The following is a 24,493-nucleotide window of genomic DNA, read 5'->3' as shown; positions in this document are numbered from 1 at the left end:
CAGTCTAGATTTTCGGGTTTTATCCAGTTTTTTATGTGTTCTGTTTTTGGTCCTAGGGCTCTGATGTTTAAGTAGGCACATGTTAGTGTGGTGGTTTCTGTGTGATATTTTTGAGTTATTGCAGGATAGATGAGTGATTTAGAGGGAGGTGGATGTTTGGTCTTGGGATGAGTTGATCTTCTTCTCCATGTTAGGGTGATTGGTTGTTGAATGTTAGTTTGGTGGTTTGGGCTTCTAGCTGTTGGAGTGCTCCTGTTATGGTGGTGGATTTTGTTTGCAATTAAGCTGGTGGGTGTGATAGGTATGTTGTTTGCTACTGTCTTCCAGCTGGTAATGAGAAGGATTATCAGTAGAATGACCTGGGTGTGTATAGGGGTATTAATTTCATTTTGGTGGCAGGGGAAGGATTTGGAGATGGAGCGGTTCGGTTGTTGATTTAGTGTAGTTTTTTGAAAGGAGGGAGTATGAATTTTGGTGAAGGTGTTGTAGAGAAGACTTGGTGTTGTGGTAGGTTTTGAAGGGATTGGATACTACGGTTGAGTTGGTTTGAAGGAGTTGGTGGGTTGCTTAGCAAAGGCACTTTCGCATTGGGGGCGCCTTTGACAGTGCGCCGGGCGGTTGAGCACCTTTTATTGGCTCAACAGTGCTGGGCGGAATTCACTCCCATGCCTTGGTGGTGAATAACCCTGCTCCCGGTTCAGGTCATAGAAACATAGAAAGATGACGGCAGAAAAGGGCTATAGCCCATCAAGTCTGCCCACTCTACGGTCGGGAGGCGGTATGTTCTGAGAAAGGCAGGTAGTATGGTGAAAAGCTGTGAGGCAGATTCAAACTGCAGGACCGTTCCCGCTGAGCCTTCCAACTGGCTCAGCGGTGCAAAGACGAGGGGGAGGGGCGGAGTTCGCTCCCACGCCCTGGGGGTACTTAACCCTGCTCCCGCTCTGTTCTCGCTGCTCCCGGTTCAGAGGGAAATCCAACACCAGTGCGAGCAGCAAGTTGGAGAAGCCACTCACTCTGGCGAAGATTTAGAGGTATGGGGGAGAAGGAGAGTGCAAGTGTGGAGTGGGAGTGGAGAGGGGGGCAACACTGCCCCAGGCACCACCTACCCTTACTACACCACTGGTTAGAACTGCTGCCTCAACATCCTGAAGTTGTGAGTTTGATCCCAGCCTATGATTCTGACATGGATATTCTGGAACTGAGATTATAAACTGATTGCTTCAAATGTCAGGTAAATTTGCTGATTGCCGATCTAGGCAAAGCTAAGTACTATGGACCTTTGCAGTTTATCCATGCCGATTCCTTAAAAAACTTAGAGATTGCTCTTAGAAGTTTTCTTACAATTCCAGTCACTATTGCTTCTTGTGAATGTAGTTTTAGCAAAATGAAGCTTATAGAGGATTACCTGAGGTCCTCAATGGGTCAAGAACGTTTGTTCAACTTGGCAATTTTGTCCATTGAGCATGAAATAACTGGCGCTCTCAATTATGACAGTGTGCTTGATTTTGAAATAATCAACTTGTTGTACATGTAGTCCTTCCTTCCTTCCTTCCTAGTTTGGATGGTGAACGTATTAGTTTTACTTTTATGGATCGAGATCGAGAGGTTACATTTTACAAAATTAAACAGTGGCCAGATGTTTCTTTTAAGATGGCACTTAAGTAACTGACACTCTTTACATGGTTGCATTAGCAAATAGACGTGACCCGTCAAACACGTGCCGACATTTGAGCCCTGCCATTTGTGCGCACGACAAATGCACGCACGGGAGGTCTGCCCTGACAGGATACTATTTTGTCTTTTTGAGGGTTACAAAGTAACCCTCTTTTTTGAGGGGTTACACTTAACAGATTCACTTCCTATCAAGTGTTAGGGTTAGATTTACAGCATGTATGGGAATCCTTTTACTTGATATCTGGAAGGCCCTGATTTGCTGAGACTCCTCAGGCCCCTCCAAAGGGATGTGGCCTGAGGAGTCTCAGCAAATCAGGGCCTTCGAGATATCCTTCACAGGCCGCAATTGTCCTGCGCTCACGTGTCCATGCACGCAATTGTTGGCGTGGATTTGTCAGTGTACCCAAATAGGCCTGTGTGAAGTTGGAAATGCCATTTGAATAAAGTACAACACTCACAACTGTGCTGCTACTACTTAGGGTTATCAGATGTCTGGATATACCCAGATAGGTCCTCTTTTTAGAGGACTGTCCAGGCATCCAGATGGATTTTGAAAACCATTGGGCCTGGGGCCACATTTCAAGGGCATGAGCGCATGCATGGATGCAAGCATGCCCTCCAGACAAGGTTTGCGTGGGACCGGGGTTTGGGGGGCGGAATAGAGCAGGGCCACACGTCCTCTTTTGGGAGAGAAAAAATATGGTAACCATAACTACTACTTATCATTTCTATAATGCTGTACATTATATTAAGCAGGCAAAACAGAAGAGCCCCTCATCTTTGGATATCCAAAACAACAAGGAGAGACAAGGGGGATGTCTTAATCAACCAAAACAAGCCCTTATTCAAAGCAATAAGTCCCAAGAAAGGTCCCAGTTTCGGCATTTAGAAAATGCCTTCTTCAGGGGACACTATTGGAGAACAGTAACGTATAAAAGAACATATTAAAACCATAAAATCTTACATAAAAACAAATTGCATATAAACGACATAAAAATGTATGGTATTAGGAAAAGATGTTATTGTAATCAAAGAACCAATGAAAAACTCATTGTGAAACATAAAGGTGATAATGGAGATTAAAAACATTTAAAATCATAAAGACATGCATATGCAGTAAAACAGATTGAACCAAATACCTAATTAAGGCATAAAAAGCATATTAAAACAAAAGATAGTAGAAGCATAGATAACCAACTGCATGAAGAAAGCATAACACCAAAATGAACGTATAAGTAAAAAGCATGACTAAAACATGATGCCAAAATAAATCATGAAAGCAACACGGAGAGCCATATGCTTAGAAAAGCAGACCATCATGGAACTGATCTCCTGCATAGTTGCACCATGTGCTTTTTGGGAAATCACCTTCATATGGACCTCCCTGACTCTCAAAATATTTCTGTACAATATCTGTGAGTTCTTTCAAATCAAAAGCGTCCATATTTGAAGCTGCAGAAGCCTGCTGTAGCACTTGGGCCTTGCTCATGTATTTAAATGTGGAGCCTCTTAGGTTGAAATACTCCCACTTATGAAGGAGGAAGATTTTAGATATAGGTAGGCCAGAGTTGCCAGTATAAAGCCTTGAGAACAGGCAGTGGTTTAGCAGGAAAAATGATAAGAAAGGTGTTATAAGAGCAGGGTTACCAACTGCCAGTTCCAGCCCAGTCTTGAACTCGTCCTTCACCAGTTCCAAAACAGAGTTGGATTTTGTAATAGGCAGTTCATAGCAGCTCAAACATTAAACCAAATTTTTGACATGAAATACACTCTGATAAGCCTATAACAACAGATCAGGAAAAGCAATCCACATGGCATTAGGCACAGGTAAAAATAAAAATCAAGGACTAATAGCAGTGGCATATTAAGGGGTAGGAGGTGCCCCTAAGCTTAATTATATTTTGAGTACGGTGCCTATACCTTTTTCTAATTAATGTAGAACTTGGAAAATAAGATTTCCCATTTTCTATAGAGAGGTAAACCTCCAAGAATTGCTATGAGAAAGCTCAAATTGCTTAGAGTAAGGGGGGTATTAATTTCCCTGATTTCAAATTATATCATTATGCTTATATTATGGCAACTGTGGTTGCTTGGTTTTCACCAATGGAAGAAGAATATAAGCCATGGTGGTTACAGCTGGATAAAATTGAAGTCATATTTCATTTTCAAATTTCATTGACTTATAAACTAAGAGGCTAATGATCGAAACAGAAATACATCTAAAATCCCACCCAAAAGACCAAAGTCCAAGTGCCGATAATCGAAATGGGTTTTAGATGTATCTCAAAACAGCTTAGGCCTTTTCAGTGCCGCTGTATGCCCAGAACTGAAAGGGCCGTTTTAGGAGGAGTGGTGAGGGTGGGATTTGGGTGAGACGTGGGCTAACCTAGACTTAGTCGTACTGCAAGTATAGCCAACATCAGCACCTGGCATAGGAAAGCCTAGTAGAGCTGTACAGAGGTGGCTTAAGTAGTCTGGGGGATGGGCTAGTGAACCATAGACAGGAGGACCCAGGCCCATAACCACTCTAACCACTGCACTCCCCTAACACTATTCCTACCATGTGTGACTGAAGTATTCTGTTAACTTGATTTTTCTATGTAGCATTTTGTAGTAATTTGGTTTGTTCAGTTTTCACAATAGTGGAGGGGATATTTGTGAAAGGGAAGGGAGACAGGAGTTTTGTTGATCCTTGATCTGTATTATTTATAAAATGACAATAGTACAGAATATTGTCTCTTTTTATACTTTAATAAAATAAGTTCAGTATAAAATCATAACTATTTGAGGCTTGTGCGGATGAGATCTGACAGTTTGTAGGGCGGGGATGAGGGCCGAGCTTGCGGGGTGGGGATGGGGACTGAGCTTGCGGGGATATGGCAAGGACAGGGACTGAGCTCGTGGGGATGGGATTGGGATGAGCTCATAGGGATAGGGGGGGAACGGTGATAAATTTTTACCCCGTGTCATTCTCTACCAAGAATCAAGCCTCAAGCAAGCAAGAATCCAGAGAGAGAAAAAGGGAAAAGCCCAGAGAGAGGGGGGTAAACAAGGCTCCAGAGAGAGGATTAAGGATTTTAATCTCCAACATTTGTAAGTATGAGACTTGTTCTAAAAATAGCATCTATTGTTGTTACAATGGTAAGGGAAGGTGTGTGAGGTGTGGAAGACTGAAGGAGAAAAGAGAGAGAAGCTATCCTTCATAAATTTGAGTTTCGGGTAGTTTCCAGTATCTTTCTGTGACAATGGCTCTTGATTGACCATAACTGTCTTTTAAGAATAGGCAGCTGGAGCTATTCGCTGGACCTTAACACATCTGTTGAAAACTGTGGATCCACCCAATGTTCTATCAATGTTCTTTGTTAACTTTAAGCACTGATAATTTGGAAGTAATGTAGTGGCATTCCTAGGTCTGTCTATACTGACATGCCCAAGATCAGATCTCCCTAATATAATCTCCCTTAGGGCTTTGCTGACGTTGGTTAGGCCAACAGAAAATGCTGACAGCTAGCCTTGAAAGGCTGACGGCAACAAACTGCGATTGGTTATGGGGCTCACTTTAAGCAAGGTTTTTAGGTGGGGTTTTGCATCCGCTAATGCTGGCATCGCTGAAACTGGCATAGGGGGTTGTGTTGGACTGCCAAAGGTTGGTATTTTAAAATCAATTATTGTTGGCTTTATGAGCAGCTAGGAATGACATTTTGTTCACCTCTGTGCACAATGCTATCAGCACCCAGTAAAACGGGTGGGGGATGGGGGTCTAGCTCAATGACTATTGCGACTACGGATCTGTTAATTTGGGAAACTTTTTTTAATGCTGTGCTAGTTCTTCAAACGAATTTTGAACAACATTTGAGCTATACTGTCTTACTGTCAGCTTTTTCTCCCACTCTGCTATATTTCACATTGTGTCTTTTTTACTATATTTGCCATCCCATGTCTACTATGCTACAAATTCACACGCACTACACAATATTTGCCATCCCATATCCACCGCACTAGGTTTTCCTATATTAAGTGCCTTACTAGATTAGCCAGACTTGTATGCTATGTTTGCCATGCTATGCTTGTATATATTATGTGTATGTATATCTATATAATACTACCCGTGTTTCCCCAAAAATAAGACAGTATCTTATATTCATTTGGGGCCCAAAAAAGGCACTAGATCTTATTTTCGGGTAGGGTTTTTTTTTTCATGTACATGATCATCTCTCCCTTCCTCTCCTTAATCCCATTTCTTCCTCTTTCTTTTCCCCCACATATGCAACATCTTTCCTCCCCTCTCACCCATCCCTTTATGCCTTCCCTCTGCAGCATCTTTCTATCTTTCCATCCCTCCCATCCCTCTGTGCAGCAGAACCCTTCCTCAGCTTCCATCCTTCCCTCCCTCCCATCCCTCATGGAGCAGAACTCTTGCTCAGCTTCCATCCTTCCCTCCCTCCCATCCCTCATGCAGTAGAACCCTTGCTCAGCTTCCATCCTTCCCTCCCTCCCATCCCCCTGTGTAGCAGAACTCTTTGCCCAGCTTCCATCCTTCCCTCCCTCTCATCCCTCGTGGAGCAGAAACCTTTGCCCAGCTTCCATCCTTCCCTCCCTCCCATCTCTCATGCAGCAGAACCCTTTGCCCAGCTTCCATCCTTCCCTCCCTCCCATCTCTCATGCAGCAGAACCCTTTGCCCAGCTTCCATCCTTCCCTCCCTCCCATCCCTTGTGGAGCAGAACCCTTTGCCCAGCTTCCATCTTTCCCTCCTTCCCATCCCTCGTGCAGCAGAACCCTTGCTCAGCTTCTATCCTTCCCTCCCTCCCTCCCATCCTTCGTGCAGCAGAACCCTTGTTCAGCTTCCATCCTTCCCTCCTTCCCATCCCCCTGTGCAGCAGAACCTTTTGCCCAGCTTCCATCCTTCCCTCCCTCCCATCCCTCATGCAGCAGAACCCTTTGCCCAGCTTCCATCCTTCCCTCCCTCTATGTACTGATGACATTATCAGTACACAAAAGGCTCCAGCGAGAAGGCCGCGAAGCAGCCTGTGTGTGCTGCTGGCCCGACGCTCCTCTGCAGCAAGGTATTTATGGTCACGGTTGGCGGAGATTGGTTGGGAGGGAAGGATGGAGGGTCAGTGGGAGTTCGGTGGTTTGGCTGCGGGGCAGGGGGAAGCGCGGCTGCCTACGACTAGGGCTTATATTAAGACCTACCCTGAAAATCATGCTAGGGCTTATTTTCGGGGAAGCACAGTATTTTTACCATACTATGCTTGTGTGTGTATATATAGTACAATGTCTGCCACGATATGTTTCCCCATATTTTGTTATATATGTAAACTTGTAACCCGTTCTGAGCTCTACTGGGAGGATGAGATATAAAACCAAATAAATGGGACCACAGAAAAGTCTGTCCTAATTTTATGCTGTAACCCATGGCTGTAGTTGGTTTTAAGGAAGGTTTGGACAATTTCCTGGAAGAAAAGTCCATAGTCAGTTATTGAGAAAAACATGGGGAAGCCACTGCTTGCCCTGGATCTGTAGCATGGAATGTTGCTACTCTTTGGGATTCTGTATGGAATGTTGCTACTCCTTGGGTTTTGGCCAGGTACTGGGGACCTGGATTGGCCACTGTGAGAACGGGCTACTGGGCTTGATGGACCATTGGTCTGACCCAGGAAGGCTGTTCTTATGTTCACAAGTGGTGAATATTGACTTACGTAAATTGCTATGTATTAACTGGCTTATAAAGAATCGGATAGTCAAAGACACAGGTCCCTGCTTTGAATATCCAAGAATATTGACCCCTTAGATTGACCTTTGAAAATACATTAGTCCAGCCTTTATTAGGAAACTCCCTTAGCAGATGCTCTGTGCCTTAGGCCTTATTTTGATGCAGAAATTTAACTGAAACTTTTTCTTCTTCGCTAAACATCATTACATTAGTTTCTTTTACTCCGCCAATACCTTACAAAAGGAAGAGATTCTGGTCATTTCCAGAAGATTACAGGGAAGCTATTGGTTGTAACATTTGGAGTCTGGTAATAGGAGTGAGGTTTTACTAAAATGGATCTTAACAGCTGCTTCCTGAAAGCCGTCATTTTGAAAAACAGGGATTGTCCGAGTTTTGCAGCTTCTTGCAGTAACACCTGCCAATAATAGTAATAATGATTTACTAACAGTACATTTGGTTTTGGTTGACAGGTCTCTCTCCATATTCATGGAGTTTATGGACCCTCACAAATACAATCAAAGCCAACCCCCGCAGTGATGTCAGCAGCATCCCACCATCTTAATTGGGTACAGGAAATGAGAGCAGAGACTTAGAAAGTGCAGTTGGTTAAGCCCTGCTCGCTGCCAGCTGAAGTCACATTGGAAGCTGGAGCAGCTATAGATTTTGAGTTCGGACATAGAAACATAGAAACATAGAAAAAGCGGCAGAAAAGGGCTATAGCCCACCAAGTCTGCCCATTCCATGTATCCCCCCCCCCTGAGTTTACTCACTTAAAGATCCCACGTGAGTATCCCATTTTCTCTTAAAATCCGTCACGCTGCTGGCCTTTATCACCTGGAGTGGGAGTCTGTTCCAATGATCCACAACTCTCTCGGTGAAGAAATACTTCCTGAAGTCGCCATGAAACTTCCCTCCCCTGATTTTCAGCGGATGCCCTCTGGTGGTCGAGGGTCCCATGAGCCGGAAGATATCATCTTCTGACTCGATGCGTCCCGTGATATACTTATACGTTTCAATCATATCTCCCCGTTCTCTTCTTTCCTCAAGTGAGTACAGCTGCAATTTCTTTAGTCTTTCTTCATACGTGAGATCCTTAAGCCCCAAGACCATCCTGGTGGCCGTTCGCTGTACCGACTCGATCCTCAGCACGTCCTTTCGGTAGTGTGGTCTCCAAAACTGAACGCAGTACTCTAAGTGAGGCCTCACCATGGCTCTGTACAACGGCATCATAACTTCAGGTCTCCCGCTGACGAAACCTCTGCGGATACACCCCATCATTTGTCTTGCCCTGGAGGAAGCCTTCTCCACTTGATTGGCAACCTTCATGTCCTCGCTAATGATCACTCCTAGATCGCGTTCAGCTGTGGTCCTAACCAAGGTCTCACCATTTAGTACATAAGTTCTACGCGGGTTTCTCTTTCCCAGGTGCATTATCTTGCATTTTTTAGCATTGAAGCCTAGCTGCCAAGTAGTTGACCATTGTTCCAGCAGCAGTAGGTCGTGTGTCATATCATCAGGTAATAAGCTTCTGCCTACTATGTTGCAAAGTTTGGCGTCGTCGGCGAACAGTGATACCCTTCCTCTAAGTCCTTGCGTCATATCTCTTATGAATAAGTTGAATAGAATCGGGCCCAGGACCGAGCCCTGCGGCACTCCACTTATCACGTCCGATGCTTCGGATGGGGTACCGTTCACCACCACTCTCTGATGTCTATCGCTCAGCCAATCCCCAACCCATGTAGTTAGAGTGTCTCCTAATCCTATCGATTTCAGCTTGTTCAGTAATCTTCAATGAGGGACGCTATCAAATGCTTTACTGAAGTCCAAATACACTATGTCTAGTGACTCTCCGGCGTCCAGTTGTCTAGTAACCCAGTCAAAAAAGCTAATCAGATTAGATTGGCAGGATCTACCCTGGGTGAACCCGTGTTGGTGTGGATCACGCAGTTTTTCTTCGTCTAGGATTGTGTCAATATTCTGTTTGATCAGTGTTTCCATGAGTTTACACACTATAGACGTGAGACTCACTGGTCTGTAGTTTGCTGTCTCTGTCCTGCAGCCCTTTTTGTGGAGTGGGATTACGTTGGCGGTTTTCCGGTCCAAGGGGACCCTTCCTGTGCTTAGGGAAAGATTGAAAAGAACAGATAATGGTTCTGCCAGGACTTCCCTTAACTCCCTGAGCATTCTGGGATATAGGTTATCTGGTCCCATGGCTTTGTTTACTTTGAGTCTTGATAGTTCGTCGAAGACGCTACTGGGTGTAAATTCAAAATCTTGAAACGGGTCTTTCTGGTTATCTCCCGTCTGCAGCTGTGGACCAACTCCCGGCGCTTCTCGGGTGAATACTGAACTGCTTTCTTTTTAAATATTCTCATATCGGTAGCATAGAATATTGCTACACCTTGGGTTTTGGCCAGGTACTAGTGACCTGAGACCGTGAGAACGGGCTACTGGGCTATTCATATGTTCTTATATTCTTAAGACAAGTGCTGGGCAGACTTCTATGGTATGTGTGTCTCATACAAGAGTTAATTCATAGGTCATGGCAACTATTTTTTTGTCTCTTGAAAATGCACCAACATTGGAAATCTAATATATACGTCTGAAAGTGTGTGACATGTACTTTCTAATGTTGCCACCAGATGAGAGATGAGAGCAGCAAGAAAACATGGCATTTGCAATCATCGTTTTATTAGGGCATAGAGTGTACAAGATGAACAACAAAGTACAAATACAAAGTATTTAACTGTTAACATTCTTCAGAGTAGTCTCCCAGGTTGTCTTGTGTGTCATCCAGTTCGTAAGGGACACGCTGTGAATGCACAGTATTACAAGTCATTTTTTGCAGTACGGGAGAAACGTCCAGAACTGTTGCACAACGCCATAATCCTACATGACGATGTTTTGAAGGATGTTAACAGTTAAATTTACTCACTTTCAAGCTGATTGTGTGCTTGGTTTACTAAAACGGCTAACATTTATTACTTGTTAATAAAACAACGTTTTCGGTTCTCCCCTACCCCTGCACTCATCTCTCATCCAGGTGTAGATCAGCATGTTTTGGATTTTGGCACACACGGAAGCCAGAAATACCCTGGCATAAATATGGTGCATCTAGAAGTCAGAACGCCTTGCGATGCCTAATGCAGCTTTTAGGTGGCCCTAAGCATGATTCTATATAGCGCACCTCTTATAGAATCCCACTTATTGGTGCCAATATTTTTAGGCAAATATGAGGTCTGACAATTAAGTTTGTGAACTCATCCTAGAAAAAGTGCTCCATAAGAACATAAGAAGTGCCTCTGCTGGGTCAGACCAGAGGTCCATCGTGCACAGTGGTGGCTTTGGTCCCTTTTGAAAAATGACATTTTGAAACGTGTGGAGTTTTTTGCCTAGGATACAGAGCAGGACTAGCTTAAGAACTCATTGGGTTGCCGTCCGTATATTGTTGATAACTTGATGCTTTTCCTCCACCTATTATAAATGTACTTTCATGGGGTTTCCCCACCACTAGGCTAATAACAATTTTTTGCTGATTGTTATTGCGATTTGGATTCTTGAGAGACATTTAAATACCTACGTAGCGTAAATGCGCATGAGCTGAGTCTCTTTCATTTGAAAGGAAGCTCTGGAATGAGAGGGCATAGGATGAAGTTAAGAGGTGATAAGCTCAGGAGTCATCTAAGGAAACAGACTCCCAGAAGAGGTGGTGGAGACAGAGACTGTGTCTGATTTTAAGAAAGCCTGGGATAGGTACGTGGGATCTCTTAGAGAGAGGAAGAGATAATGGTTACTGCGGATGGGCCATTTGGCCTTTATCTGCCATCATGTTTCTATGTTTCTACAACCATAAAGCTCTGTGACCTCACAATGCAGGTGTAAAGAGCCTTAGCCAATAGGGAGAGGAGATGCAAATGTTAAGAGCCTTAGCCAATAGAGAGATGAGGAGATAGTGGATGCTGCGGATGGGCCATTTGGCCTTTATCTGCCATCAGGTTTCTATAACCATAAAGTTCTATGACATCACAATACGGGTGTAAAGAGCCTTAGCCAATAGGGAGAGGAGATGCAAATGTTAAGCGCCTTAGCCAATAGGGAGATGAGGAGATAGTGGATGCTGCGGATGGGCCATTTGGCCTTTATCTGCCATCATGTTTCTATGTTTCTACAATCATAAAGCTCTGTGACCTCACAATGCAGGTGTAAAGAGCCTTAGCCAATAGGGAGAGGAGATGCAAATGTTAAGAGCCTTAGCCAATAGGGAGATGAGGAGATAGTGGATGCTGCAGATGGGCCATTTGGCCTTTATCTGCCATCATGTTTCTATGTTTCTACAACCATAAAGCTCTGTGACCTCACAATGCAGGTGTAAAGAGCCTTAGCCAATAGGGAGAGGAGATGCAAATGTTAAGAGCCTTAGCCAATAGGGAGATGAGGAGATAGTGGATGCTGCGGATGGGCCATTTGGCCTTTATCTGCCATCATGTTTCTAAGTCATTCTCTGGTTTGAAATTCTTAAGACCTGATTTATCATCCATGTCCTAAGAATTCATCCCCATGGGGTAAAACAAAGAGTGATCATTTTATTTCCCCAATTGGAGATGCTATGTAGGAACATAAGAATTACCGCTGCTGGGTCAGACTAGTGGCCCATTGTGCCCAGCAATCTGCTCCCGTGGCGGCCCTTAGGTCAAAGACCAGTGCCCTAACTGAGTCTAGCCTTACTTGCGTACGTTCTGGTTCAGCAGGAACTTTTCCAACTTTGTCTTGAAACCCTGGAGGGTGTTTTCCCCTATAACAGCCTCCAGAAGAGCGTTCCAGTTTTCTACCACTCTCTGGGTGAAGAAGAACTTCCTTACGTTTGTACAGAATCTATCCCCTTTCAACTTTAGAGAGTGCCCTCTTGTTCTCCCTACCTTGGAGAGGGTGAACAACCTGTCTTTATCTACTAAGTCTATTCCCTTCAGTATTTTGAATGTTTCGATCATGTCCCCTCGCAGTCTCCTCTTTTCAAGGGAGAAGAGGCCCAGTTTCTCTAATCTCTCACTATATGACAACTCTTCCAGTATCAGGGTTCTAGTGACCAAGTCAATATTTGCAGCCTCCTAAACTATTCTGGGGAATATTGCTCTTTCGGGGCGGCAGGTTCGATACACAGCAGCTGAGTATGTTTTGTTGCAGGATTTTGTGTTGTGTCACAGAGTGACTTCCCTTAGGAGGAAGATTGTGTTGCTGTTACTGAAATGACACCTGAGTCTGAATATTCTTTTTGGAGGGTGTAATAAGGGGAAGTATCCTAATTCTGCTTCACACATTATTGGAGACATTTCTGTGGATGTGAAGCCTCTGTTTGCTGAATGGGAAACAGGATACTGGGCTTGATGGATCTTTGGTCTGTCCCAGTATGGCAGCTCTTATGTTCTTATGTGAGCCAAGTACAGTATAGGATAATCAAGCCATTGTAACATCACTGATGAGGTTGTCTCTTTTTGGTGGAATGAGGCATTATGACATCACAATCTCAGGTCTGGAATGTTGATACTCTTTGGGTTTCTGTCAGGTACTTGGGTTGGCCACTGTTGGGAACAGGATACTGGGCTTGATGGACCTTTGGACTGTCCCAGTATGGCAATTCTTATGTTCTTATGTGAGCCAAGTATAGGACAATCAAGCCATTGTGAAGGCATTAGTGGAATGGGGCTTTATGACATCACAATCTCAGCTCTGGAATGTTGATACTCTTTGGGTTTCTGCCAGGCACTTATGACCTGGATTGGCTACTGTTGGAAACAAGATATTGGGCTTGATGGACTTTCAAACTGTCCCAGTAGGACAACACCTGTGCTCTTATGTTCACTTGGAGTTGTATACATATATGTTTTGAGCATATGCTTGAATACAATTATACGCATAAACATTAATAATAATAGTAAATGTTATCATATTTCAGTGGTTTCCAAACCTGTCCTGGTGGCTCCCTAGCCAGTCAGATTTTCAGGATATTCCCAGTGGAAGCAGTGAGTGCATTCACATCTCTCCCTCATTTTCATTGTGGATACTTGAACACCTGGATGGGAACCCCCAGGACGAGTTTGGGAACCACCGTTATATTGAAGGTCAGCAGTCCAGCACTTTACAGTTCCTAGACCCCCCCCCCCCTCTTCCTCAGGGAAATTGGAATTTGTGTTGGAGATTTTTTGGTTGTTTTTTTTTCCTGGAAAATCCTAATTTCATCTCCCCTCTTCTCTCTCTCTCTCCCTCCCCATCTCTCTTTCTTTATCCACCTGATTTTTTTTACTGGTTCTCTTCCTCATTCCTCTGTTTTTCTTTCAATGTCTCACTCTCTCTTTATTTCTGCTTCCTTATTCTCTTTTCTGCTCTTTCTTATTGTTCTGTCTCTGGCTCGTTTCTCCACATTCTCTTACCTTGTACTTCCATTTCCTCCTTGTCTTTGTCGGTCTCTTTTTTCCTTTCCTGTTTCTCTCCACTCCCATATCTGATGTCTGTCCTCTACTATCTTTAATTAAGTCTGCCTCTCTCTTTCTTCCATCCTCTCATTCTTTCTTTTCTATCTTTTTCCTCTTTCCACCTGTCTCTGTCTTTTTGCCTCTGTGGTTTCAGGTCGAATCTTGGACATCCCCTGTAAAGTATGTGGGGACCGCAGTTCTGGAAAACACTATGGAGTTTATGCTTGCGATGGCTGTTCAGGATTTTTCAAGCGAAGTATCAGGCGGAACAGGAGCTATGTCTGCAAATCAGGAAATCAGGTACTGTACCCACCCCACCTTGTCCTTCCTAACCTCCAAACCTCCCTCCCCCACCTTCCCATACAAACATTTTAGCCAAGACAAAATCAGGAAATACCATACCATACACAGTGGCATAATAAGGGGAGGGCAAATCACCCTGGGTGCTGTCTTGCTGGCACTTCTCCGCCCCCCTCCCACCATGAATGTGCTCTCCCTTTCCTATCCCCCAGTACCTCTTTGCCAGCGCAAGCAACTACTCTGGCCTTCTGCTCATGGTGGCCTGGCTCCCTCTGAAATCATGTCCAGGTCGCGGGGCCAGGAAGTCATGTCAGAGGGAAAGCCAACGCCGGGCCATAGAAGCTGCTTGCATTGGCGAAGATTTAAAAAGGTACGGGGATTGGAAGGGAGGGTGCAGAAGGTGCTTGGGGTTGGAGAGGGCACGGGGGATGCCACCGCTTTGGATGGCTCCTACCCTCGCCACGCCACTGACCATACCATATAATTTCTTAGATTCTGCAAATTTCTACACGGATTCAATGCAACTCACAATAAGATTTTTTCAGGGATCCAGCGCAATTACAGTAAGGATCTGGATTTACAATTGGATGGCAATCAGAAGAATGACAGAGAGAAAAGATATGCGGTATCTTTAACATTTTCCTGAAGTGGCTGTGTGATGAGTTCTGTCGCAGGTATAGTGCTAGGCTGTTCCAGGTTTTGGAGCCCTGAAATTCGAAGTTGGTCTCAAATAGTTTTTTTCGATGGACTTGTTGGGGTGAAGGATAAGGCAGCTTAAAGTGTTGTGTTGCACTAGAGTTGATGAATGAACAAGTAACTTTGATATTGGTTGTTAGTTCCTGTAAGTTTTCTCCATATATGGCCCTATGGACCATACATACAAGCAATCTTAAATTGAGTTCCTTTCTTCATTGGTAGCCAGTGTAGCTCCCTTAATAGAGGGCTTGCTCTCTCAAAGCGACATAGTTGATAGATCAATCTGGCTGCCATATTCTGAAGTAGTAGGGGGCATGCAATGAAGCTACTAAATAGTAGATTTAAAACCAACCGGAGAAACTATTTCTGTACTCAATGTGTAATGAAACTCTGAAATTCATTGCCAGAGAATGTGGTGAAATCAGTTAGCTTAGCAGGGTTTAAAAAAGGTTAGGCTAATTTCCTAAAAGAGACATCCATAGGCCATTATTGAGATGGCTTGGGAAAATCCATTGCTTGTTCCTAGGATGAGTAGCATAGAATCTGTTCTACTCCTTGGGATTTAGCTAGGTACTTAGGATACTGGTCTGTCTCAGTATGGCAATTGTTATGTAAGGACTGATGAGGTTGGCTCTTAGACATTGGTGGAATGAGGCATTATGACATCACAATCTCAGCTCTGGAATGTTGCTACTCTTTGGGTTTCTGTCAGGTACTTTTTGACGCTGTGGCATATTAAATTCAGGATCACGGCTGGAGAGCTCCGGACATGCGCAGATGTCGACGTGATGATGTCACTTGCATGTGTGATGCCATCATGTCACCGTTCGCGCATTCGCGGAAACCCTCAGCTTCCTAACCCTGGGAGGAGAGCTATGGAGAGGAGGAGAGGTGCCAGCGCCGGCTGACTGCCTACAGGATGTGCCGCTTACCATGAGAGGCATGTCTTGTAGGTAGTCAGCCGGTGCCTCTCCTTCTCACTGGCATCTCATGGCACACATAAAACAGAAGAATATCCTTCCTGGGTTAGACCAAAGGTCCATCTAGCCCAGTAGCCCGTTTTCACAGTGGCCAATCCAGGTCCCTAGTACCTGTCCAAAACCCAAAGAGTAGCAACATTCCATGCAGAATCCCCAGAGTAGAAACATTCCATGCTACCGATCCAGGGTCAGCAGTGACTTGCCTCATGTCTTTCTCAATAAATAAAAACATAAGAATAGCCTTACTGGGTCAGACCAATGGTCATCTTCATAGTGGCCAATCCAGGTCACTAGTACCTGGCCAAAACCCAAGGAGTAGCAACATTCCATACAGAATTTCAAAGAATAGCAAGATTCCGGAATCCCAGAGAGTAACATTCCATGTGGAATCTCCAGAGTAGCAACATTCCATGCTACTGATCCAGGGCAAGCAGAGGCTTCCCCCATGTCTTAATAACAGACTATGGACTTTTCCTCCAGGAACTTGTCCAAACTTTTCTTAAAACCAGCTATGCTATCTGCTCTTACCACAACCTCTGGCAGTGCTTTCCAGAGCTTAACTATTCTCTGAGTGAAAAAAAATGTCCTCCTATTGAATCTTGCCACGACACACAGTTTACAATACACTGATTTAAACTAATGTTCCAAACTGGAGGACTCTAAAGCAGAAAAAAGTTCTAGATAAGTTTTCTTCCCTTTTTTCAAAGTTTGTCCTGAGAAACAGAGTACAAGGTGCAGCAAGGCACCTAACCCTAATTCTGTAACCTTGCGCACCTCTTATCACACTTAAAGGTAGAATAAATAAAGAGCGCAAAATGTAGGTGTTGGGAGGAGATGCACTACATATGAATTCTGGATTGATCATTTTGCACAGAACTAGCGTAAGTCCACAGTTTCGCACCTATCTATAGGTCAAAGGCAGGACTGTGAAGCCTTCAACTCCAACTCCAACTCCTTTATATTATATATCGGTGTTTTGCTACATGCAAGGGGTGACTTCTCGGGACTTTGTTTTAATTTATGTTTATCATTTTTGGTCAGCTATTATGGATTTGACATTGGTTGCCATTGGAATCCAGAGTCTTATTTAAGTTTTCATGCATCCGTTATAAAGCAGTTTCTGGTATGTTACCAGGTTATCCTGTTCCTCATTTTACCCTGAGTTACACAAATAAGAGTACATCTGTTTGCATATCCCTCTATAAAATCCTGTCATTACAAGAAGTTCCTCGAGAGAATCTTCTCATTTCAGGCCGCCAACTTGAGTATATGGCTTGCAAAAATTATATTAGAACCTTCCTCTTATCTTGATTTTAGAAAACAGATAAAGACACAACAATTCAATAGGCTGGTATCTTAATGTATCTTGTTTTTCAACTTAATACCTTTTTATCCTATTTCAAATTGTTGTATTTCACTTATATTGTATGCATTTAATCTCGCCAAATTTTTTACATGTATTTTAACTTGATGTATTCATCTGTATTGTATGTATTAGGCTTGACTGTTGTGAACCACCTAGAACTTTTGGTATGGCGCTATATAAAAATTAATTATTATTATTATTTGTGTTCTGTGTGTGTGTGTGACTGAGGTACTCCGTTAGCATGATTTTTCTATGCACCATTTTGAAGTAAATTGGCTTGTTCACTTGTCTTAATAGTGGAGGGGATATTTGGGAAGGGAGACAGGGGTTTTCTTGATCCTTGTTCTGGATTTCTGATTTATAAAATGACGATTGGATAGAATATTGTTTCTTTTTATACTTCAATAAAATGATTTCAATATAAAATCGAGGCTTGTACAGGTGAGATCAGACAGAGTTCGCGGTGGCGGAGCCGGGGCCAAACGTTGTCCCTGTGTCATTCTCTAGGTACGGTTAGATTGATTTATGACTTGAAGAAGTATGATCACGTTACCTATTTCGATCGTCAATTGCATTGGTTGATAGTAGAAGCGTGGATTAAGTTTAAGTTTGGTCTTATTCCAGAATATCTTATGGAATCTTTATAATCAATAACTCCAAACATTCTAGGAAATCTCATGCACTATCTGCAAAGGGATGTAAATTTAAAAAATTCCAGGAACGTCTGTTGTCGTTTCAAGCGGCTTTATGGGCTAAGGACCTGAATTACGGATTTACATCTTCTAATTCCTACCAATAGTTTCAACGTGCTTTAAAAACGCACCTCTTTATAGAATCCTTTGGAAGTTAGATATTTTCTGCTGTATTCATCTGTATTTTTTATCTTGTGAACCACATAGAAAGTGGTATTTGCAGTATAGAAGTGAGTTTTATGTTATGTTGCATGTTGTAATCATCAAAGAGCTTAATATCAAAATATATTCTGAAAAGTAAAACATATCCTGAAAAAATTGGTTAATCAAATTATCTGTAAAATAAGAAATTTAAGCATTATAATATTTGCATGGCGTACAATTTAACTCTATAGAGTCAGAGTTGGAGTTGGCACATTTTCACCGACTTTGACTCAAAAACCGCTTCCGACTCCAGCTCTGACTTCACAGCCCTGGTCAAAGGCTGACGGAACCGCTAATGCCCAAATGTTGGCAATTACGTGCATTCTATAATCTGTATTCCAAACCCTCTAGGCAAACCCTTCATCTGTCCACATCCACACCTCCTAGAATTTGTACGTTATAGAATCAGCGCATGCAACTACTTGAATAATGACTAACAGGGGGGCGGGGCTAGGCGGTCCGGCAGGGGGACTGGGCACTCCTCCTGCCGGTGAAGAGCACGCCAGTTCAGGGAGGATGTTTGGCAGGAGGGACTGGGCATCAAGAGCATGACATTTTTTTGGGGGGGGTCTGGCAGGAAAGATTGGGCATCTCTCCTGCCGCGGTCGTTACGGGTGCAGGGGGACAGGTTGCCTGGGCTGCTGAGCTGATCATGACAGCCGCGATCAGCTCAGCAGCCCTATCTGGAACTTATGCCTGTTTTGACTTCGTCTAAGTCAAAATGTATAAGTTCCATCTGGCAACCTGTCAAACATTATGGCTGCCGGATGACTAAATCTAGGTCAGCCCACATCCCACCCACCTCCCACCCTATCCACTCCTCCAAAAATGCCCCTTTTCACTCTGAGCATACAGCAGCATTGAAAAGACCTAAGCTGGTTTTAGATACGTCTAAAGCCAATTTTGATTATCGGCACTTGGACGACCTGTCTTTTTGATCGTCCAAGTACCGACTTAGGCTGTTTTTGGAACATTTTTTTATTATTATTATTATGAGCTCCATAGTATGTAATTCCTTTAGTGCACAACTACTAGTTGGGTGAGGATGTGAGAGGGGCATGGACAGCTCAGAGACATGTCTAGCACTAGAAAATAACACAGAGACAAAGTTTGTCCCTGTCCCCCTACCCCATCCCCATGGGCTCTGTCCTTGTCACCTTCCCCATTCCTTCGAGATCTGTCCCCACCCCATCCCCGCAGACTCTGTCCTCATTTGCATAAGCTTCAAACACTTATGATTTTATATTTAAATCTTTTAAAGTATAAAAAGGGATAATATTTTGTACAACTTTTTATAAAGCACAAATAGAGCCTTCCATTTCGATCTGGTTTTGGTACAACCTTCCCAAAGATTCAGTTGCCAATGTTTTTACATCATCTGGGAAGGTAATTGGATTGTCACATATGGGTATACAACTACGACTATTTATCATTTCTATAGCACTGTAAATTTAACATGTAATAGACAGTCCTTGCTCAGAAAAGCTTACAACCTAATTTGGACAGACAGATAGGACATCTGGGGAGTTTCTTGCAGAGAGAATGAAAGGATGGACCTAGGTGTCTTGTGGTGAGTGGGAAATAGGAGTTGAAAGCAGCCTCATAAAAGTGGGCTTTTAGTTTGGTTTTGAATACTGCTAGGGACAGATCCTGACGTAATGATTCAGGCAGTCCGTTCATGACTATGGCACAGCAAGATAGAAGGGACGGAGTGTGGAGTTGGCAATGGAGGAGAAGGTTAAGGATATGAGGAACTTACCTGATGAACAGAGTTCACGGGGGTGAGCGTAGGTGGAAATAAGTGAGGAGAAATACTGAGGGTCAGTAAGAGGAGTTTGAACTGTATTCGGAAATGGATGTGGAGCTAATGAAATGACTTGAGAAGAGGGGTAATGTGAGTATGGCAATTCTTGCGGAATATGAGTCGTGCAGCAGAATTTTGAATGGATTGAAGGGGAAAGAGATGGATGAGCAGAACCCTGAGAGAAGCAAGTTGCAGTAATCTAAGTGAGAGGTGATAAGGGTATGGATAAGGGTTTTGGTAGTGTGGTCAGAAAGAAGTTGGATTTTGGTAATTTTACAGAGGAAGAAGTGACAGGCTTTATCGGTTTGTTGGATCTGAGCAGAGAAGGAGAGAGAGGAGTCATAGATAACCCCGAGGTTGCGAGCTGACAAGATAGGGAGGAGAAGAGTGTTGTCCACAGAAATAGAGAATGGGGGGAAGGGAGTTGGGTTTAAATGGAAAGGAGCTCAGTCTTAGCTACATTCAGTTTTAGATGGCAGCAATGTCAGACAGGTAGGCTGAGACTCGGGCCTAGATTCATGTAGAGCTATCTGGTGTGAAGATGTAGATCTGGGAGTCATCAGCACAGAGGGAGGAGATCGGTGCACCGAGAGAGCCGGTATAGATGGAGAAAAGGAGAAGTCCCAAGACAGAGCATTGAGGTATACCGGTTGATTGTGGGATAGCAGTGGAGGAGGATCCCCATTGCATACACTGAAAATGCAATGGGAAAAATAGGAAGAAAACCATGACAGAGTAGAACCCTGGAATCCCAGTGAGGATAGTGTATCGAGGAGTAGGTGGTGATCAACTGTGTCAAAAGCAGCAGATAGAGTAGAGGCCTTTGGATCTGGGCAAGAACAGGTCATTGGAGACTTTAGCAAGGATGGTTTCTGTGGAATGCAGTGAGCAAAAGCCTGGCTGAAGTGGGTGAAGAATAGCTTGAGATGAATGGAAGACCCAAGCAATGGCAGTGAACAGCATGTTCCAGTAGCTTGGATAAGAAGGGGAGGAGGGAGATGGGGCAATAGTTGGAGGAACATGTAAGGTCTAGAGAGGGTTTCTTGAAGAGGAGTAGAAGAGAACCTAAACTGTGTAGTGGATAAACAAGAAAAGAAGTGTCTCTTAAAAGTTGGAAATAACTGCTTAACAATTATTTCTGTTCTATATTCATGGTTGAAAGACCGGGGGAAAGACTGCAAACAACGAACACAAATGGGAATGGATGTGTAGTAGACCAGGAAAGATTCTCAGAAGACTGTGTTTGTGAGGAACTAGCTAAATTAAAAGTAGACAAAGTGATGGGACCTGACAGGATACATCCAAGGGTACTCAAGGAGAGGTATCTTTTTAATGCTTCCTTAGAGTCTGGTATGATCCCAGAGGACTGGAGAAGAGCAGATGTAGTTCCTCTGTAAGGAGAAGGTTGGGAATTGCAGGCCACTTAGTCTGATTGAGATTTCTATAATTGATTGGCCTGCAGGACCTGAGACAGCAGGGTTATATGAGAGGGAGGTCTTGTCAGATGAATCTGATTGATTTCTTTAACAGTTAGACATGGGAGGGGCACTAGGTGCAGTATACTTGGACTTTAGCAAAGTTGTTGACACGATGCCGCATAAGCGATTGATAAATAACCTGAATGCATGTGGTATAGGTAAGGTGACCATACGTCCCGTTTTCAACGGGACAGTCCCGTTTTCAGGCTTCCGTCCCATTGTCCCGACCCACCGCTTCCCGTTTTCAGGAACAGCATCCCGAAGCTGTGCGCGGGGCACCAGGACAGCCGATCACTTTCCCTTCCTGCTGCACCAATTGAAACGCTAGGCCGCCGCCGCTGCTTCTTGGCTTCTTCCCGAGAGGAAGTTCGGGACAGCCAGGCAGCTGCCATTATACTGTAGAACACTAATGTGAATTGGCATCAGCATGCCTACCTTTAGGCATTAACATTTATGACGAGGTCCATGGCTGCTGTTCAGTAAATATTAGCTTCAAAATGCGACATTTAACGGGGGCCGTGAGCTGCTTTGTGAGCATGGCCACATGTAACATGACGGTAGCCATGCTTGGCGCTGGTGATTTGTGCCGCCCCCTCTTGTGCCTACTTGGCCTACCTCGCTGCAGCATTGCCGAGACCAGTGTGATGATGTCGTAGGGATTCCCAGTGCTGGTTGGTAGATTCTTGGGAGAGGGAGTCGAATTATTTATTTATTTGTTTGTTTGTTTAGATTTCTGTCCCGTTCTCCCGGGAGCTCAGAACAAGTTACAGTTGACATTCACAATAAAGTTACAGGACAATAAAATTATAGGCATTCGAAGAGAAGACAGCCGAGAAGATGTAGAGAGAGAAGGGGAGGAAAAGCAGGGGAAGCAAGGGAAGGGAGGAAGGAAGAGGAGGGCAGGAGCGGTAGAGGAGCAAGGAGTTAAAGGAAGGGGAGCAGGGAACAGGAGAGTAGGAGGAGGGAAGGAGGAGAGAGGAGAAAGGAAGGGGAGCTAGGAGGAGGTTGTCCATTAGCACTGTTCAGTCTTGTGAAGTGGCTGTGTGAGCGTTTATTAGAATTCTGGCCAAGGGCCTGGCCTAAAGAGACCTGTTCCCAGCACCAGACCCTCTCATTCCCCCTCTCTGTTACACGCGTAATTCACAGTTTTCTGAGAGTTAAGCATGTAAGGGTCATCCCTACCTATGCCTTGCTTATGCCCCTCCCCTGTGAAGGTCCCCTAACAATTATGTGCTAAACCCTTGTAGAATACTGGTTAGGTGCATTACTGCCATGTAGGCACAGAAGTAAAAGCGAAAATGGCAGTCTTCTATAAATTTCAATATGCAAAAGAAACTTAATTTTAGACAACCTATTATGGAATGACCAAGGCTTTGCCTCATCCAGCTGAAACCAAAAGCAGCTGATTCAGTTTAATCTAGCCCTATTGCAAGCACAGAGCAAATTTACTTCAAAAGAAAATAAGAATAGAGCTGGCTTATCCTCTCTGGATGGACCTGGTTAAGGAGACAATTTCAAACAGGCCTCAAAGACAAAATCAACTATTTTTGCTCCTTCTAAGATCATATCTTGTCTGCTATTTTGTCTTGCAGGGAGGCTGTCCTGTGGATAAGACGCATAGGAACCAATGCAGGGCCTGTCGGCTGAAGAAGTGTCTGGAAGTCAACATGAACAAAGATGGTAATTCACACCCAGCATTGGTTTATTTTTGGTTCTCCATATCAAACAGAAGCAAGTCATTGGACTGGGAACCCTCTCCCAATTCAGTGAATAAAATCAACTCCTTTGGCAATTTTTACCTATTAGACACTGAGCAAGTCAATGAAAAGACAACAGGGTAGGGAGTGATGGGGAGGCGTGGGAAGGAGTTGATATCTCAGTAGCAGGTAATAAGGCTTTCACCTGAGAGTACATAACAGACCAAATGTAAGCACTGCCTGAGTGAAATGGTGTGGTGGTCATGTTAGTCCACTTTTCAAGGTAATATTTAGAAATAAAACAAAGGAAATACTGCCTGAGAAACAGCAAGGCCTGATTTTGGATTGATTGAGGTTGAGCCAAAAGTGGCTCCTGGAAGCCATATAAACTATATTCTCTCTAGAAAACCTTGTTTTCTATTTATGTGTTGAGACTTTTTAATGGAGCAGTCATTGTTGTGTGATTAGAAACATGATGGCAGAAACCATGGATGCCAGAAACCGTGATGCCGTTGATGGCCTATCTACTCTGCTCATCCACTGCATCCACTATCTCCTGTTCTCCCTAAAAGATCCCACATGCCTGTCCCACACTTTCATGAATTCAGATAATCTTTGTCTCCACTGGAAGACTATTCCATGCATCTACCACCCTTTCTGTAAAAAAGTATTTCCTTAGAGTACTCCTGAGCCTATTAACTTCATCCTATGTCCTCTCATTCCAGAGTTTCCTTTAAAATGAAAGAGACTCACCTAATACTCATTTATTCCCCATAGGTATTTGAACATCTCTATCATATCTCCCCCTCCCATCTTTCTTCCAAAGTATACATATTGAGATCTTTGAGTTTGTCCCTATACGCCTTATGACGAAGACCAGCTAAAAATTCTCCATTGCAAAATCAATCATTACATAAACACAGATCACAGTCCCTAACTCTACTCTAATTTGAGAAAGCCAATTGATCTATTTCATTCTGAAGTTATTTGTAGAGCAACTCTATATCCTCATCTTCCGCTTCTGTCATTGGCGCATATATTTGGACCAAGGTGACATTGATTGGCTTTCCCACATGACTCTATCACTGATAACATGGTTTATGGTTTATTTGGTTCTAACCCCCCTTTAACAGGGTGGGTTACAATACCACATTCACAATAAAATATTACAAAACAGCCATAAAACAGACATCTATAAATGTCATCATCATATCATACAAATACAGCAAATAAAAACAGACATCTATAAATGTCATCATCATATCATACAAATACAGCAAATAAAGTGCTCAGCGCCCATACTTCATGACAGAAAAAGATATCTCTTGAAAAGCTTCTTAAAAACAGTCACATTCTTTTGCTTTCTAATCAAGTCTCAAGTTTATTAAAAGTTTGTTGTACATGCAATATCAAATACTTTT

General features: G+C 43.5%; 1 protein-coding gene across 2 annotated transcripts in view; it reads left to right on the top strand.

Moving 5' to 3' along the window:
• Nucleotides 1–24,493, top strand: part of NR2E1 (nuclear receptor subfamily 2 group E member 1) — a 232,023-nt gene that overhangs the window by 137,587 nt on the left and 69,943 nt on the right. For both annotated transcript variants that reach the window (XM_033937016.1, XM_033937017.1), the window contains 2 exons: nt 14,010–14,155; nt 22,968–23,055. In XM_033937016.1, the coding sequence (XP_033792907.1) occupies nt 14,010–14,155; nt 22,968–23,055 (234 nt within the window). The remainder of the gene's footprint in view (nt 1–14,009; nt 14,156–22,967; nt 23,056–24,493) is intronic.

The sequence above is a fragment of the Geotrypetes seraphini genome, chromosome 3 (genome assembly GCF_902459505.1).
Source record: "Geotrypetes seraphini chromosome 3, aGeoSer1.1, whole genome shotgun sequence".
Lineage (NCBI taxonomy): Eukaryota > Metazoa > Chordata > Amphibia > Gymnophiona > Dermophiidae > Geotrypetes > Geotrypetes seraphini.
The sequence above is the reverse complement of the archived record's forward strand: the minus strand, read 5'-3'. Positions and strand labels throughout refer to the sequence as shown.